This window comes from Leptodactylus fuscus, chromosome 8, assembly GCF_031893055.1.
Source record: "Leptodactylus fuscus isolate aLepFus1 chromosome 8, aLepFus1.hap2, whole genome shotgun sequence".
NCBI classification, from domain to species: Eukaryota; Metazoa; Chordata; class Amphibia; order Anura; family Leptodactylidae; genus Leptodactylus; species Leptodactylus fuscus.
In genome coordinates this window covers 26,413,887-26,433,631 of record NC_134272.1, presented here as the reverse complement: position 1 = coordinate 26,433,631, position 19,745 = coordinate 26,413,887, and the positions used below count along the sequence as shown (strand labels likewise).

The 19,745-nt window shown below is 40.8% G+C and overlaps 1 protein-coding gene across 27 annotated transcripts in view; it reads left to right on the top strand.

Annotated features, from left to right (window-relative positions):
* UNC80 (unc-80 subunit of NALCN channel complex) overlaps positions 1-19,745 on the top strand; it is a 109,714-nt gene that overhangs the window by 80,189 nt on the left and 9,780 nt on the right. For 20 of the 27 annotated variants that reach the window (XM_075284918.1, XM_075284910.1, XM_075284926.1 and 17 more), the window contains 9 exons: positions 29-152; positions 883-1,089; positions 1,994-2,178; positions 3,000-3,165; positions 3,874-4,053; positions 5,171-5,309; positions 7,693-7,749; positions 14,122-14,203; positions 18,680-18,842. In XM_075284918.1, coding sequence (XP_075141019.1) covers positions 29-152; positions 883-1,089; positions 1,994-2,178; positions 3,000-3,165; positions 3,874-4,053; positions 5,171-5,309; positions 7,693-7,749; positions 14,122-14,203; positions 18,680-18,842 — 1,303 coding nt within the window. The remainder of the gene's footprint in view (positions 1-28; positions 153-882; positions 1,090-1,993; positions 2,179-2,999; positions 3,166-3,873; positions 4,054-5,170; positions 5,310-7,692; positions 7,750-14,121; positions 14,204-18,679; positions 18,843-19,745) is intronic. The other 7 variants (XM_075284928.1, XM_075284904.1, XM_075284927.1 and 4 more) reach the window with 5 other exon arrangements.

The window sequence follows — 19,745 nt, the reverse complement described above, 5'->3', positions numbered from 1 at the left end:
TATGTCCATGCTTTTTTTTGCCATGTAGGCATTAAAAGATGACTTTCCCCTGAGCCATGTGATTTCACCTTTCACTAACCTGGAGAGGAGAGAAGGGATGCTGCTCAATCTACTTATTCCCTTTGTCCTAACCGTGGGATCAGGAAGCAAAGGTGTGAACTATGGTGAATGTGGCAAAAGCAGCATGTGTTCTAGCACAACAGACTAAAAGTGTCCATACACCTCCTATAGCTGTGGTCCAAATCCCCAATTGATAATCCATCCAATTAACCTTCTCCTATACACATGGAGAGGGAACTAAATTGCTGACAGTCATTTCTGGTGGCAGCTTATTACCCCAGTGAACAGGATTGGTCATTAAAATTCAACCTGTCTATTCCTGTCCTCCCTGATGTCACCCATTGGGGGGGTCTTGAGGAACCACCATGAAGATAACAGAGATAATGACGGGCCTTAAGACATGATTAGCAGCTTCAGTCCTATTAAGGTTTTACCAGTAATGACAAGTGTCAGATTCCTGGAAGTTCAAGCACTGGGACCCCCAATAATTACAAGAATAGCTGACAGGTCGCTTGTACCCCATGTGAATGGATCAATGGTGCCATGCTCAGCAATTCTGTAGGATATCTAAAACGATGATCTAGCCAGTCCCATAGATGTGAATTCAAGCTGCTGACAAGTACGCATAATACCACTCTATTCACATGGGACATTTGTTCCATCTCTTGTAATCTCTATGGTCCCAGTGGTTAAACCACTAAATATTGTCTCCTATCCTGTGTCATTGGCAGGAGAACCACTTTAAATAGACTGTAAATTCAATGGTAGTCCACATTGTAGACGTGCGCTTCTCAGTTCTTTCTGCTTTCTTGTTTCTCACAGACAGTCCCTGGTTGGAGCAGCCTGAAGTGTTCTTGCTGTTACAGACTGTGATAAATATTCTTCTTCCCCCGCGTATTATCAGCACTTCCCGCAGTAAGAATTTTATGTTGGAAAGCTCACCAGCTCATTGCTCCACTCCAGGAGATGCTGGGAAAGATCTGCGCAGGGAAGGGCTTGCCGACTCCACCAGTCAAGCTGCTTATCTGGGTAAGATTCAAAATGTCTACAACTGTGTTTTGAAAGGGAAAACTTTCAGACCCCACAGTATAATAGGTGAAGGCCCAGGGGAGGTGTGAAAAATAAAAAATATTCAGGCTGGGGTCCCATGTGACATAGATGCGGCATTTTACAGTCCCTGAAAAGTAGTGAATCCCATCCACAAATTGTAGAAAAATAAGCGCAGCAGAAACGCGTCGATTTCCAAAATATGTCTGTTTGGAAATCACAGCATGTCAATTATACCTACGGAAATGCTGGCGGTTTCTCTATAGGTAAAGGGGAAGCAGTACTTACTCGTTTACAACGCGTTTCCAACTCTGTTTTTCTCGCTGCAATTTTTTGCTGCAGCCCATTACATGGGGCCTAAGCCTAATATTCAGTGTGACTCAACAAAACCTGTTTTGTGAATAACATAGGTCTCAAGTCCATAAGTTTACAATTTTTTTGCCCATAAACTTGCTTTCTGATAGCTAGACACCTTGGACATATACACAGATCAGACATATTAATAATCCATGTTTTGGAGGTGATCAATCCCCCCATGATTTTGAGTCCCTCACGTAAACGAATTTTACACAGATGGCCTGCATGTTTAGGTTCTGGTGAATGGTTCCCTATTGGGGAACCTATATAGGTAATGATTTCCTAGGAGCTCACTGTAAATAGTACTCTCCAAGGAATATGTCATAAGCTACATATATATATATATATATATATATATATATATATATATATACATATATATATGAGAGGTATATAGTGGTCTCTGGGGAAGACACAAAATGGGTCATTCTGCTACTTTTCCCAGTTTTGCATCGGTATTTATCTGTGTATTTTTGTCTGTATTATATTACGGTATTACTTATTCTTCTCTTCTGTTAATACCTCCCAGCTCTGAAGGTTATCCTGGTCTGCTTTGAAAGGCAACTTGGAAGTGAATGGTATCAGCTGAGCCTCCAGGTGAAGGAGATGGCCCTGAGGAAAGTTGGTGGTTTAGCTCTATGGGATTTCCTTGATTTCATTGTAAGAACAAGAATCCCAATATTTGTACTCCTGAGACCCTTCATCCAATGCAAGGTTAGTACTTTTTGGAATTCTAAAATGATGGTACTTTTGATAAAAACCATTTGTGCTTAAGAAATGCCATGGTTTTTGTATACTGGATTTTATTTTACCAAATAACTGAAACAGTTTATCAATGAAGTGACATAAAATAGTGTTTTTCAAGTAATGCTCCATAGGGAAATATTCAAATTAGTTCATACCGGCAAAATCAGAGTTACCCATCTGTAGACCGCACTGTTTTGGGGGTATCTGTCCCTCATCAATACAGGGTAAGGTTATTGGATTTCCAAAAAAAAAACTTAGAAAAATATATTAGATTACTGGATGAAATATCTTAAATGCAGCACGGGTGGTACTATCTCTCATCGAAGAACCAACCAAATAACTGGGATATTCTTACAGATGCAATATAAGCAGAATGCACGTATTTTAAGGATATGTCATATTGTACATGGCATGTCTATTTGTTGAAGATGAGGTATGGCAGGCAGTAGGATTGGAACAAACCTACACCCACAGAACTTCTCCAAGATGTCAGGAGCAACCTCTGCCGAGTTCCTTCAAAAAACGTCTATAAGTGTACCGAGAAGAATTGATGCTGTTTTGGAGGGAGAAACGCTGTCACACGAAAAAATGAACTCCCACAATAAATATTCGGAAACATAAGCGATAAGGAACTGGTCTATTTGGCTTATGAAGCAAGTAGATATCTTAGTCCAGTCCCCATAGACTAAAATAGTTATATTGATAGATTGTATGACGGTCCTAATGTGTCGCACAGTGTTAAATAACATATTAATCTATATGGTACTTCTTACTGTTCACCATTTCAGCTATTGGCACAGCCAGCAGAGAACCAGGACGAGCTAAGTGCCCGCCAACACATAGCAGACCAGCTAGAGCGACGTTTCATCCCGCGGCCTTTATGCAAAAGCTCTCTTATCAATGAGTTTAACAGTGAACTGAAGATCCTGAAGGAGGCCGTACACAGTGGTTCAGGTATTGTATGGAATATACAGATTATAATCTTCCATATAAACTGTACAGAACATTATGCTATTTATTATTGTAAAGTTTATATTTGCATTGACTTTGCACTGAGCTGGTTTGCAGTAACCTGGTCCAACGACTATACAGAGAAGAGAGCTGTCTGCTTCCTGCTCTGTTCTCTGTGCATAAGCTGTTGGGTGTCACATCCCTTCCCATCTGATGTTGTTGACCTATCCATTAAATAGGAAATATTTTTGGTGACTTGGCACTGCATCTGTAGGCAACTCTTGTTGCACAGAAAAGAACTCACTAATTTAAATGTAATGATAAAAGGTTCCTGCGCTCAAGTGACGGCTCAGCCAATATTCAGTAGTTTATTGAAATGTAATCCAGATAAATCTATTTGGATAGTGATTCAGTAAACTACTGAATATTGATTGAGCCATCACTTTGGTGCCAGACCCATTTTCTATCCTAAGGTAGGTCATCAATATTTTTAGCTAGGGAAACCCCTTAAACTTAACAGATCACATTGTTTTGGGTCCATTAGTTTGCCATAGCTTTTCTTTTTTACACAAGAAAGAGTAAAGCAGCATACTACTGTACGTCATTATTGCTATACAAAATGCAGAATACTGACGAAACTGAATCAACTGGAGTGTGAACATAGCCTTAATGACTTATTTTCATTCAAACACCAATATCTTTGTTTTCCAGCCTACCAAGGGAAGACGTCCATCAGTACAGTTGGTACTTCCACCTCTGCTTATCGTTTGAGTTTGGCCACAATGTCTCGCTCTAATACAGGAACTGGGACTGTTTGGGAACAAGACAGCGAGCACTCACAGCAAGCTTCTCAGGACACATTAAGTCGTACAGATGAGGAGGAAGAAGAAAGTAAGTCTGAAGTTGTCAGAAAAAGAACACAACTAGGCAGTGTGCTCTATAAGACACATGCAGCCCTGTCCCTGACAAATAATGTTTTGGCCTAACATGTTTGTGCGGATTCATCCTTGGATATATATATATTAAAAAAACAAGTCTTGTAGACAAGTGCTGTAGACATTTTCATACATGTCTGTAACACTTCAGGTCCTGGATGCCAGGAGGTGGTATGTGGTGGCCAGGACATTATGCTGGATCATGTGTAATGCAGTTTGCTATATGTTTTGTTTATATAGTGATGGAACAAGTGAGAATTTTTTTGCCTTAAAGTGGTTGTTCTACAAAGGACACTTATGCCCCATCCACAGGATAGAGGATGAGTGTTAGGATGCTGGGTTTCCCAGCAGTGCTTTTTGTGGGACAACTAATTTAAAGGGATTTTCCATCCACATTAGTTTATGAAAAGAAGGAAAAAGTCCTGTAGCTCGCCATATGCAAGACAAAATGTGAACTCAGGGTGCCTGGGCCACTCCGGACTCCTGGAGCTTGAATGTCAAATTGATATGAATAAGAGATGCAGAGTCTCGAAACGCGTCAGCGTTTTTTAGTCCTCTTTATCTATTTTTCTTCTTTTTTTTCTTTCTCATGTGTGTTTGTAATATTTTTAACCTATGGATTAAAAGTTATATTTTATCCAACTCGGAGAGATGCCAGCATACCTTCTTTCTTCAATTTGGCATTTGTTTATCCCCTATTCACAGGGCAATAATCTGACCCATCAAGAAAACAGGAGTGTTTTGCTTTCTAGTGTGAATGTACAAGGACGATAAGGGCAAAGTCCAGCACTCACCTATCTCCAACAGACAACACAAAACAACCCCATTGTTGTGATCAATGGGGGTCCCAAAGTCGGCCCTCCACCAATTTTAAATTTATCCTAAGGTTCTGTGGTGGGAAAATCCTTTTAATCCTTACAATATGAGTGTGTCATCTACTGAAGTTCTTGGACATTCTCAGTATGTGAATGATACATTAGTATGACTAAATACATGTGCATTAGAAACAAAGTCATTATCTTTTATTGTCTTATTTATATTGAAAATCTAAAACCAAGTCTGTTTGATTGTAGATGACTCCGTGAGCATGCCCAGTGTGGTAAGTGAACAGGATGCGTACCTCTTGAGTGCCATTGGTAGAAGACGTTTCTCAAGTCACACATCCAGCATGTCTGTCCCCCAGGCTGAGGGTGGCATGCTTCCCAGCCAAAGGTAAACTGTGCTGTCCATCCATCACGTGGTGATCAAGAGCCCATAAAATTTATCTTAGCTATACAACGCTTTAGATACACTTAAGAACTGTGTATTTATAAGTTATATGTATCACAGTGTATCATATAATGAAATATCACATACCTACAAGTAATCTCCTAACAGGAAGTAGTATGAGAATCCATAAGGCCATCACTATTTCGATAAGTTTTCTGAATTTTTTTTATTTTATTTTTTATTTTGCTAGTTGGACAGGTTGGCAAATCGTGGTCAATCCTTAAGATGCATAGTATTAAAATCAGTATTTGTGATCAGGGATGAGTTACACAAAATGATATCTTATACTGATTTTAATAACGTTTGTCAGTGTTATATTGATTAGATTTGTTTCTGTTCTCCATTAACTTTGTCTATGAATGTTAGATGTTGTTAAATTGGCTGACTGTGAAACATAGCATATTGAGGTGAAATGATCCCACCGGCACCCAGTAAATATGTTACAAAGTGGTTATCGCTTTGTATGTTATATAGCAGCACCACTTTCGTATAATTGAACAAATGGAAGCACCTAAATGGTTGACTTGATCTACACTGTTTTGGTGCTTTCTATTGAATTTACATGAAACATGGTCATGATTTCCACTATTGTGTGATTAAAGCAGCAGGACTAGTGGTAGTTGCACTACATCTCTATCCATAAGTCACGTCTCAGAATTATAGATGTGACTCTAGACTGGGAGAGATACGGACCGTCTACGCCGGATAGGGGCAAAATGCATAGGTAGAAAGGAGGGTACAAGGAACCTGGTGTCCAATCTGCAGCCAATATGTTGTAGAGCAGGAGGAGCTGAGCAGCTTGATATGTAGTTTTGCCAGAAAGGATTCAGTATAATTAGCATTTTATTCATTTTAATCTCTGCTCATTCTGGGCTTAGAAGTCCCGGTGCCGTCATACTCGGTGGCTGATAAGCATGCTCATACAGGGATGACTGACAACTGGATTTTACATGACTCTTTCCCAAGTGGCACCATTAACCCTAACCCAAGCCCTAAAAAAAGTAATGAACATCTCTGCTAATATTACACAGTCCAGTCATATTAATGTGACCACCTGTCCAAATCCAGAATAACCCCGTTTGGCAGAGCGGACCGCTGCGAGACATGCAGGAAGAGAGGGGATGTTGTGATGATGTTCACTGGTGGGATGTTGAGCCATGCCGACTCCAGTGCCGTGGCCAGCTGCGCTAGGTTACGCGGTTGAGCATCCATGGCGCGAACAACCCGATCGAGGTGGTCCCACAGATTCCTGATTGGGTTGAAGTCCAGGGAATTTGCTGGCCAAGGGAGTATGGTAAACTCATCCTGGTGCTACTCAAACCATGCACGTACACTGCGTGCTATATGATACGTCGCATTGTCCTGCTGGTAGATGCCATCATCCTGAGGAAAAACATTTTGCATGTAGGGGTGAACATGGTCCGCAAGGATAGATGCATACTTGTGTTGATCCATTGTGCCTTCCACAATGATGAGTGCACCCAGATGACTGATGACATGTGCCTTGTGCGATTGGTTATTTTAATGTTGGCGTCAAAAGTAGGCGCTGGTCACATTAATATGACTGGACTGTGTATAAGGCCAATTTAAGGTTAATGCAAAAAAAAAAGAAAAAGAAAAAAAGAGGTTGTGGTAAAAAGTAGTGTACCTTATTCCCTTTCAGAACCAGTTCCATTAGTGACTGCAAAAGCCATTGCAATATCACCAGGTACTCGCCATAATCCAGCAACAACCATAGTGGACCTCATGGGTCTATCAAAAGACAACACTCTTTGGACCAATCTTAGAAGTCAACAACTTTCCACTAGGACTTATTTGTTATGGATTGAGTCACAAATAACCTATTAGACCTAATGATCGTATGTGCTATGTGTACAAGGATAACAGCTAAGTTTCTGAAGCTGTTAAAAGTGGAAGGGCCCAGATTCTATGCTGAACCCAAGCAACCCCACTTTGACCAAGCACAGAAGCAATTCATGTCTAATTCTGTCTTGCTTCACTAGTACTGCTGCTTTAATCCTCAGATCATGAACCATAAGCTCTTGCTCGTTCTCCTTATCTCCTGTTTCTCCTCAATTTCATTTTTGGCAGTGCATTTTCCCTTCCCCCATCGAGCTCTCTCTGCCCCTACTCTTGTAATTTTTTGAGTGCAGAATGCCAAGAACCGTAGATGATTTGTTGTTGTTTTGTACTTTTGTTAAGTTCATTTGTATACATATTTTAGTTACTTTTTATACTTTTGCATGCAGATTTTCTGTTTTGTTTTTTGGTTTTCTGTTTGCTTTTTCTTTCCCTTCAATGCTTCATCTCCCTCCCCCTCCTGCAGCGAACCTAATGTTCTTGACGACTCCCATGGGCGTGATGGCGAGATCAGCCTGTCTAGGTATGAATGCTTCCTGTCTGTCATTGTGATGTAGGAGGGAGAGAGAGGATGGAGGCCAGCTTTAAAAGCCAGAAGCCATCCGCTCCCTCTCAATATGTTTCTCCACGATTTTCTCCATAACCCATTTTGGCTGGTCGTGAAAGGTGTAGCTGTCTCTCTGCTGCCATCATAAATGTGAGCCCCCTATACTTACCGTGTTCCATGCTCAATGAGTAATCCATACCTGTCTGACGGGATTTACTTTCAGACGGTGTACCATTGCGCTACAGGCAGGGTTCACTCTATTACTTTACGAGACGCTGTAAGAAGCAGTAGAAGATTTTATTGGACACTAATAGTGATTTATTGATGACATATAAATGCAGTAGACGTAAGAATAAAGGACTCTGCATTTATACTGTTTTCAGCACAGCTTTATAGCCGATAGGAAATCTTATCACAATTAAAGCTCTACTACAATGAATAACTATTATACCAGATCAATAATCCCAAATGAACCTAAGACTCTAGTTACATAACACCAAGCTCCAACACATACCTTACATTATCAATAGGCTGCACACTAGGCCGTACACAGGAGGTTGTACTTTCTAATACGGTACAGCAAAGATGAAGGTGATAACAAATAGATACACTTTTGGTATCAGTTTAGGGTAAGTTCAGATGGGGTTTTTTGGTCTGGAACCTGAGGCAGCCTCCACCTCCGGTCCAAAATCTGGGTAGCCGCACCTGAAAGCTGGTGCGCTGCATCGGCATCCAGCCGTGTACTCCACTCCGGATTACGCCCAATGAATGGGCCTAATCAGGAGGAGGGAGTGTCTTCAGGCCGATTCGCGAGGCTAAATGGCCAGAAGAATGAGCATCTTGCATCTTTTTCCAGCTCTCGGAAAAAAGACCTGAGCGGCTCCCATTGATTTCAATGGGAGCCATCTTTTTGATGAGGATTTTGAGGTGACTATGGCCTAAAAATCCTGATGAAAAAAACTCTGAATTTACCTTTATATAGTTTTATAGCACATAAGCTGAACGTACATACCTAACATGGCATTAACATCGCCTATGATGTTGGATGGATTCGGACTTGAACATGTGATGTGGGTTTATCAGACAGATGATTACTCGTGAGCATGACACGGATATAGAAATCACAGAGAGACTCTGCACACTTCACGGTTCACACTTCTAAGCCAGTACAGCTGTGACTGTGTGTATAGACGTGTTTCATCTCTCACCTGTTCCTTACCAGGGGTCAATATATATACAGTAGTCTATAAAAACCTCCCTAAATATGGGTTCCCTTGGGACCTATAGTAGAAGTAGTACAACAATACCTGCAACAACTGGAAAGAGAATTCTGCCGCAAAAGCCAACCCAATTTGGACAATGGTGGAATTCAGACAAACCCACTGCTGATCGTCTATGACAGAAATGTCCCGTGTGTTCTCAGCCTAAAAACTTACAATTAGAACAGTAATGGTTTCCCAATAGAACTGAGTCAATACCGTTTCCATATCAGAGCTAACATCCCTGTATACATCTTGAAATTTACATAAACATGGTAAAAATTGCAAAAATTGTGAAAAATACCCCCAAAATGTAGGTATTTCCACTCCAGGTAATAACTGTAACCAACACTATAGTTGTTGCCCCCCTGATGCAAAGGAGAAGCTGAGAGAGATTGTGGTAGTTAAATGGTTAGTAGTCATTGTCTATAGATCTATGAAGTTTTCTGGTGCACACTCATTGTTAGGATATAATCCGTATCTCATTGTCATTACTTCATTGTCAGTGTTACTAACGTGAAATTACACTGTTTAGAAGACGTACAGCAAGATCTGCCTTCATGCACTGGTTACCCATAAGAGATGGATTTTGAGGGGTAAAATAATGTTCAGAGAAAATGAATTTACTGTAGTAACTATGAAGATAACCTAGAGATACAAAGAACTAGAGATTATGTAACACCGAGTCACGTCAGTCAACTATACACACACCAGAGAGACTATTCAATCAGTGCAAGTGTTACAAATCTATAGTACCTGCCATGCGTAATAACCTCATAATATGTTATGCATAGTGGAAAAACCTCCATGATCTCTCTAGATGGTGGGGCTTGAGGTGTTCTCCAAGTCCATGAGGCAACCTGTTCTATTCTAAATGCAATATAAGAGAATACCTCTGTACTGCCTCTATACACAAACAAGGAGGCATAAGGTACAAGATAGGGTTGAGCGATCGGGATCGGAAAAGATCGGATCCCGATCGGCGATTGAGCAAATTTCACAATTGTGATCGGCTGGAAAATGATCAAAAATCAGATTTTAAAAACCATCCTGAAATCTCAAAATCGGCTCAGCCCCACTCCATAAACAAAAAGTAGCTAGGGTTGAGTGATTGGGATCGGGAAAGATTGGATCCCGATCAGTGATCGAGCAAATTTCATGATCGGGATCAGCTGGAAAATGATGGAAAATCAGATTTCAAAAACGATCCTGAAATCTCAAGATCAGCTCAATCCTAGTACATACAAAAACAGAATATGACCTTGTTGCCTACAGCAACCAATTGGACTCAGCTTGCATTTACTAAACCACAGATTTGTTCACTCTTGCCTTGAATTTGGTTGAGAATCCAATTTTGCAATAATAAAATTCAATATGGTATTGCATTAAGATTAAGGCCCCATGTTGTGGAAAAGCTCCTTTTTGTTGCAGATTTTACTGAGTTTTTTGAGACAAAGTCAAACTGGATTGAGCAGAATGGAGAAGTGTAAGAGCTTCCTTATTATTTCCTATTCTTTCTGTAGCCATGATAGGTTTGACTAAAAAAAAAAACGCAGCAAAATCTGCATAAGGCCTCATGGAACGACCGACAGCTATAATGCACTGCAGGAAAAACCGCAGCACATTAAACAGAAAGTTTGCAGAGTTTTCCTCCGTGGACTTTCTGTTACAATTATATCTATGGGGAAGCCATTAGCGTTTCCGTAGGTATAATTGACATGCTGCGATTTCCCAAACCTTGTCGGTTTATGGAAATCGCGGCATGTCCGCACTGTGGTTTTTACCGCAAAGTGGGCATGGGATTTTCTAGAATCCCATCCACTTTGTCCTGACTGTAAAACACAGCGATTTTTCAAATCACGGCGGTGCCATCCCTTGGGGCCCCGGCCTAAAGGAGTTTTCCAGGAATTGTAGCGGGGTGACTGGGGGAGGTGTAGAATGAAAAAAAAAAGCATATTCACCTGTCCCAGTGTTCTGTTGTCCGCCACCAATGCCCTTTCTATCTCATGCTGATGCCACAATATTGGTTGACCGCCGAGACCATTTAGTGACCTCAGTAGTCCCTGGTAAGGACCCAGTAATGTATGTGAGTGACCTCACTGGCCCCTTCCAGTGACTGCTGAGGCCATTGATTGCTCTCAGCATTTATGTGAGGTTCAGGAATTCTGGCAGGTCGTCCCAGGAACGGCAGCGGACATTGGACAGTGAGTAAACTTTAAAATTAATTTTACACCTCCGCCAACGCACCTCATGGCTTGCTACCATTTCTGGACAACCCCTTTAAGATCTGAACCAAGACAAACAGGTACACAACCACTGGGTGGACACACATAGGCACGTATGAGATAGATATCTTGTGACAGAGTATCACAAATTCATGTTGTTTTGAAAAGCTGGTCATCTCTTAATACCCATATCTAAGCGTGTCCACCCGAGATAGAAGTTAAGGAAGGACACATCTGTAACTTTGATAAATGAGGCATTGGACAATGATCCAAGTATTTATATAGTTTATCTTTTGTGTTTTCCCGGTGTGACCACTTCATGAGCACAACCGTAACAGCTAGAACAAGTAATATAAACCAAGCCAGCATTGTATTGTTATGTGTTACACTTTAATGCAGTTCTATTAGCAGAGCAGAGTGGGACCTAGTGGTGTGAGAAATGGAGAGTAAGGAAGATAATCTATTCAGATGTATTCTATTCATTCTATTAATTGATCCTGTATTGTCTCTTCCTTTATTGTATGAAAAGTAGAATCTATTATTACCAAGACAGCTAGTATATTAAGACAGCATTTCCTCCATCGCTATTGCATTAAAGGATATGGAGAAAGCTCTACTCAGTTCCTGGCACAACATCTGTTTGTCAATCCATCTAATAAGCTCTGAGCTAACCGTACTCATCACTATCATGTGTCATATAATATTTCAGCAATAAACACGACTAGATCAGAAAGGCCACTGAATGTAAAGGAGAAAATTTTCTCCCACTGAAAAAAACATAAATCTTGCAAATAACTTTCATTATATTACTTATACCGTAATACTTTATTTACATAGACCACATTAAATGGCCACAGCACTATCTACTGTGCTTAGAGTACAAGGGCTGGTTATTAAACAAGGGATTATTCAGATAAAAGAGGGGGTGAGCGACCTGCAAATATAATAATGGACAGTATATAGATCAATGTTTTTCTTACACCTAAACCCATAAACCATATTTTGGGTTAGGATGTTCCACACACACACACCCCCCTTCCTTCTCATGGAACAATTGCCATCTGTTCCTTCCCCTGGAGCAACAGGAGAGGATTATAGACTTATCTTATCATCTATATTACTAGATATGATGGATGCTACATCGATCAATGGTGCAGGTGATTTTAAGAAACTCTGTAATATATCTTATCCGAGAAAAATGCCTCTCTTTCCTTATCAAGCTATTTTTCTTTCCCTTCTAAATTGTTTACTTGCCACCGGCAAACTCCATCTTGGTCTGCTGAAGCTAAGTTTCCTAGCTCACGCTAGAAGTTCTAGGGCTACTCTAGAATGTCCTACAAGATGCTAAGAAAGTGACAAAGTTAGGAAACAGAATTTCCTGATTTTCCATGTGCTGGTTATGGGACACATCATAACAGTTCTTCACCCCACAGCTCAGGGATAACTGATCAATGGAGAGGGGAAAACTGCAAAAAATGCAGAAAACAAATGACATAGTATCTAGATATAGTGTTACTCCTCACTTATATGTCCATGTAGAGACAATCAAACGTGAGACTGACTCTTGGCTAGAAAACATATTGCACAAAGTGTTCTTCTAGGATTTATCTGGGTTATATAAGTCAGAAGTCAATAGAAGCCAACTTAACTTTTCTAACCATGGAGAAAAACCTATGTGATATAGATTGCTCATTTTTACAGTGTATACATCAGGGCAAAATGCTTGGCATATAAGAAAATGGGTGCTCTAGCCGGTGTGGCTCCACCCTAAGTGCACCAAACAGCTTATTTACATATATAGGCTGGGGGAGGATCACTTAAGAACTATACCTTATACCCTATACCTTACATGTCTTTTATGGGAACCCCCTTTAAGGCTAAGACGTTAATTCTCTGCAGAAGCATACCCACTAGAGATGAGCGAACAGTAAAATGTTCGAGATTCGATATTCATTTTGAGTAGCCCCTCAATATTCGACTACTCGAATCGAATATTGAACCCTATTATAGTCTATGGGGGGAAAATGCTCCTTTCAGGGGTAGGCAACATTCGATCAAATTATACTTACCAAGTCCACGAGTGAGGGTTGGGCTGGATCCTCCGAGAAGTCTTCTCCGTGCAGCGTCCCCGCGGCGTCTTCCGGCTGTGAATTCACTCTGCCAGGCATCGGACCTGGGCAGAGCCGACTGTGCATGTCCGCACTACAAGCGGGCATGCGCAGTCGGCTCTGCCCAGGCCCGATGCCTGGCAGAGTGAATTCAGAGCCAGAAGACACCGCGGGGAAGCTGCACGGAGAAGACTTCTAAAGGTAGGAGAAGAACCAGCGTTGATTGGCCGACTGTATAGCATTCGGCCAATCAATGCTGGTTCTGCATCGAACTTTTCCATTCGAATAGCGAGTGGTACTCGATCGAGTACGAGTATTTCGAATACCGTAGTATTCGATCAAATACCTACTCGATCGAGTACTACTCGCTCATCTCTAATACCCACCTCACATTGCAAGCTTGACCACACACGTATTAACTTCTGACTTACCTTTGGATTATTTTACCTGGATTTTTGTGAACATGATTTGTAAATCAATTGGTGTTTTAGGTTCAGCTTTTCCTTCTGATATACGGTTGTCCACAATGAGGTGATAACTTATCCTATTTCTGTATTACTGGTAGTTAGGTACAGGACATGCACTTATTTTAAGAATTTCCTCTTTGGATTTCTGATTCAAGTGTTCTACATGTAGATGTAGTATATATCACTTTATAGTCACTCAATTCTGATACCTTTTTGTCTTCGTCAACATCCACCATACTTCCTTCTCACGTGTGTCATTCCATATGTTAATGCTGTTAACGCTCAACAGGGTAGCCAGTGTGCAGAGCGAACCTGGTCACCAGAACCTTCTCATACAACCACCATTGGGAAGGAAGAGAGGTCTGAGACAGGTAAGTGCTACATAACACAGAGGATGATGTCATCCATGAAGAGTTAACGGGATGGTGGACTAAGTGGAGCCATGTGTTAAAACTGTACAAAAGTACTAGTACAATGTTCATTCAGACATGTCTGATTTTCTCCTCCAACGTCTGTGTTCTCGCCCCATTCCATTTCCTATCTGTCCGGGTGTGTTTCATGATCATCTAGCATCTTATCTGCTTACACTTGTCCTTTGTTCTTTCAGTCCAGCATTTTGTAAAGTAAATCTTCAGATTTAATAAGAATAATGTAGTGTATAGGGTTGAGCGATCGGGACCGGGAAAGATCGGATCCCAATCGGCGATCGAGCAAATTTCACGATTGTGATCAGCTGGAAAATGATTGAAAATCGGATTTTAAAAACGATCCTGAAATCTCAACCCTAGTAGTGTATAATGTCAGGTACAATACCCTTGTCCCTGTTGACTATAAAAGGTACAATGCTATACAACACCTTCAATGCTATGCTTTCCTGTGCTTACGCTGTATACATACTGCATGTGCTATGCTATTTGAGGGGTGTGTATTAAAGGCAATGTGTAACAAATAGGTGGCTCTGCCATGATCAGTCATGGGTTATGTACCATGTACGACAACATCTGATGACATGGGCAGAGCCACCCATTTCCTTCCTGCAAATTTCATCAAACCCTTGTTTTGTTGGAAGTTTTATTGCACTAAATCCAGGTGTCGTTCTCATGTGACAGCAGCAGATTTTGCTCCAGCGCTGCCATTGTGGAAGCTTCAAACAACAGTAATAGGTCATAAAAGATGCATAATTGTACTGTATGTAGACAATATCTAGTCCCCTACCAGAATATCCAGTACATTTTCTAACGTATTTGCCTACATTGTGACAGTTCACGCTTTGACCATCATATAACTATAGCTGTCAGTAAACTTCTCCCATTCATGGGATGTCATAACATATTGCGTGGGCACATTTTTGCACAACAGCGAACCTTTCAGAATCAGGATGGAGCGTATGGTAAAGGAGAAGTCATACATATCTGACACAGAAGGATGAGATATTAGTGGTATATGCTTTGTTGGTGCTTGTTTATTTACCATATAATTATTACTATAAATCAGTAAAATATTGCTATCAGGTGAGAAAGCACAAAGCATTGTAGTCTCTTACCTCATTATATTACCTTTTATTACTTACATATAACATGGTAATGATATATTTCTTATATATGTCTTACATGAATAGAAGACCCAGTGGGATCTGAGATAACATGTGGTTGGACAGCACAGGGCACTTAATGCTTGCGCAACATTTTCATCTATCCAGACTATAAATGTGGAGCTATCTTTAAGAGTTTATTGTATGGGACTGCAGTGTGATAGATGAAAATCTCTAGTACGGTATTGGGTTCATGATAATGAGCCTAGATCTTATACCCCAATGACATGACCTGGACCCCACACCAACCAGCTATACCGATATCCAATCCCGAGAGTTGGTTATTAGTATTAAAAATTATACAAGACTTGGTATAGGCAGGGGTATGCTCCCCTCATAACTATATACTTTGTCAGCTTCTATTGACCATATTATAGCCAGTGCCTTCTCTGTTTACCAGCCCTGTTCCTGCCCTCTGTATATTGCCAGATCCAAGTCTTTATCCCTGTTCTGGAAAGACTATCACTCCTTAAAGGGGTATTCCCATAACCCCAACCCAACCTGCAGGCTCTGTGCTCTGTTCACTTCCTGGTTTTCTCAGCACATTCGTGGGCAGGGTTTCACTTGCTCTGCTATCTGCTATGTTTGCAGTCAGTAATAAGTGATTGGTTGTCAATGCATTACCACAGTATGAAGCTGATGTAGCAGAGCTGGATTTGAGTCAGCTTGCATTACATACAGAGGCAACGGACTTCTTATCTCAACCCTTATCAGCCAAATTCAATTAAACCAGAATCAGAAATTCCGGAGCTCTCACCTCCCCCCTCCCCTATCTGAGGAGCTCCGTTATTTGTCAGACATAAACAGCTCAGAGCACTCAGCCCTCTTGCTATCCCTGTTGTCCCTTTCCCCTATCCCTGTTATCCCTGTTGTGTTAGCATTCTCCCATGCATTCAGGTCCCCAGACTGGTAATACTTTCAGGACTGTGTAATGCTACATATTAACCAAAACAGTACCAGCAAGGGGGTTATGATGAATTTGGAATATGCACCCCCCCCCCATACAAGTCATACATGTAATAAAGTTACGGTCAATAATATCCACGAGCCATCCCATACAATCAGCAAAAAGCTTTCTAAAGATATCTTCACATTTATACAATACAAACAGTATATGAAAGTATTATTTGTATCATTCACGGTGAAAAAGAATAGCTTGCATTTTATTCATGGCCTCATGTGACCGAACTGCTTAGACGGTATTATATGGGCGTATTACTGATACTTTTCCAGATCTTTCTTGGCATCTTATCATGAATACGTCCATATGATCCTTTGACCATAAGTATAGAAGCTTCACTATATCTTGGTTAATGGTACACCTTTGACCACACGTGTTGGCCCTTTCACTGTTCTCTTGGAACTAGACAGGTCATATAAAATATTCTATATATTTCCCAGGTGTGAATGATACAGAATAATACTTCATAACAGTTTGCAGAACAGCTTTTCTTGTAAACTATTCTTTGCATGTTTTATCATCTACCTTATGTACAGTTACACGCAGTTCTAGTTTGCAATGTTACAATTCCACTTAATTCTTGTGTATAATATATCTGTTGTATTAACCAATGAACATGATTTTATTTTACAGCTTTATCTTGTGTACAATCTACCCGTAATAATTCTAAAAGAAAAATTCTGGCCTAGATTTTATTAAAGTTTTAACAGAACCCAATGTACACAACATATGTATGATACCTCCAATGTAGTAGATGTCTTAGTAAGGACTTCTACTATCCTAATAACCACAGCATGCCAAGCAACGCTTAAAATGTAACATAGATGTTCTCCCTCCCAGATCAGAACTTATCAGGACCTACATATTGTTGATCTATCCTTAGGATAGGTTATCAATATTTGTTTGGTAGGGTTTCGACAACCAGGACCTCTAGAGATCAGCTGCTCCATTGAAAGTTGTTTAGGTCTTCCAGGTAACTGATGTCACGTTCATTCATCATGTGGACTCAGACCCACTCAAGTGAATAAGGCTGAGCTGCAATCCCAAACAAAGTCCCTATACAGAGTACAATAATGTGCTTAATATTTAGTAAAAAAAAATCTGCAGCATTAATGCTTTGGTCTTTTCAAAAAGCTGATCTGTGGGGTCCTTGGTGTCAAATATCCAATGATCAAATTTTCATGGCCCTAGGTCTTTAATATGCAAGTATGGCATATACTGTATGGATTTTCCACTGCGGTGTTGCAGTGACAACAAAGTGGAAAAAATTTCCAGAGCATAAATTGACCTCCGCTAATGAATGCTCATAAAAATAAATCAGGACCCAATCCTGAGGGTCTTTCACCACCTCCAACAATACCAACTGCGTGCATCATTTAATAGGCGCTGCTCCACTGATTCCAAATCAATGGGAGCCGCTCAGGTCTTTTCTTCTGGCTCCCGGAAAAAAGAAACGAGATGCTCATTCTTCAGGCCGAGTCGCCTTGTGATTCGGCCTGAAGACACTCCCTCCTCTGGACTAGGTCCACTCATTGGGCCTAATCCGGAACAGAGTGCGCGGCTGGATGTCGGTGCAGTGCACCGGCTTTCAGTCGCGGCTACCCGGTTTTTGGATCGGAACCTGAAGTGGCCTCCGCCTCATGTTCCAATCAAAAAAAACCCTGTGTGAACTTACCCTAAGGCTCCTGGCCCGGGTGCCATTGCACCCTCTGTACATCCTCAAGTTATGTCCTTAGGAACCAACCATGTGACAGTAGAAAGCATAACTGTGATGAAAATGTTATACATCAGTGAGTGGGGCCTATTAAAGGATGCAAAGAGTTGGTGTTGGTGGAGGTAGTAGAAGGTCCCTTTAAAGACAAGACATGTAACCTTTATTTTGATGAATGTTGTTAATAGTACTTGTTATATATCAACTGTGTGGTCTCTAGAGTGCTTTACTATAGTTCCTTGAATATTTGATGTTTCCTGGCTATATATGTATATGAGGTCCCCAAAAACCATATACTAACATTGAAGCCTCTAATACTACATGTGATGGTTAAACAACGTTACTGATTCGGCTGTAAACATTTAGTGGGCTGGAGCATGTTCAAAAACATTATATTGTGATTGAACTAAATATATGGACACATTGTAAGACTGAGGTCTGTTTCCAACCATGGAAAAAAAAACACAGATATGCAAGGAGCTTACGAGTATTGGCAAGGTTCTCTGAACCACCTGTGCCCAATGGCACTTATGATCTTGAATCTTCCTGAGTGTTAATATCTCCCCTGTATTACGGTATAACAGGGGGCTTTCTCTCCTTCTCACCTGGTTCAGCTACGAAGGCCTTTACTTTCACGTCAGAAAACTCAAACTGAACCAAGGAGTCGCCATGGGGCGAGACTTTCAACAACTCGCAGAAGTATACAGCCACGAGCCAAGCAAATACGTGAGGAAGATCAGAAAACGGGTAACACTTAGTTTATATGTTGTGCTTTGGATGTTTACGAAATTTGACAACAGAACTGTAGATGTTGGTTCAAGAGGATAGAGAATTTCAGATCCATATAGTAGTGACAGTAGAATGGTAAGGGAAGAGGGGGTGTCAATTCTCATGTTCTTTTGTATACTCATATTAATAGCAGACAGAAAGTGGTCGGGACCTCTGCACCCCCACAAGTCTCATAAAACACTTTCATTGGGTTCTCAAAACAAACTTGCATTGGCGTGTTATGGATACACATGTTTGTAATACTATAACTAAGTTACCTATTGGTCACTTACAGGCACTGCCCTATTCATTTAATGATCAGTCCGCCATTTGCTCATGGATGGACTGATGTGGATCATATTCAGACTTGTAGCTTTACCTAATACATTTCTTTATCTATCTTACTCCATTTGCTAGATATAACTAAATCTCTCTCCTCAGTTTTTACAGCTGGCTACTTAGGTTACAGACTTTCTACAGGTTGGAATCATGACTCAGTCCCTGCTCATGGCCATCTATATTCCCTTCTCTTCTTCTTTCTAAATACTGCTTTCAGTTTTTGAGCCTTGATAAGGACTAGATAAGTTTATTCAAACAGGGCTTCTGTATATGTGTATGTACATCTGGAACATGGTCGTATATGTACTTGAAGCACATGGTGTATGACAGACTTATCATGTGTTTAGTCTATTTCATTTTCTCACAGCCCCGGCCTAGCCGGTCTACTGACCACACACTATACATTCCCTGACCTCTGTCTCCTGTCCTGACCACGCACTATACATTCCCTGACTCCTTTATCTAGTCCTGACCATGCACTATACATCCCCTGACTCCTGTCCTGACCACGCACTATACATTCCCTGACTCCTGTCCTGACCA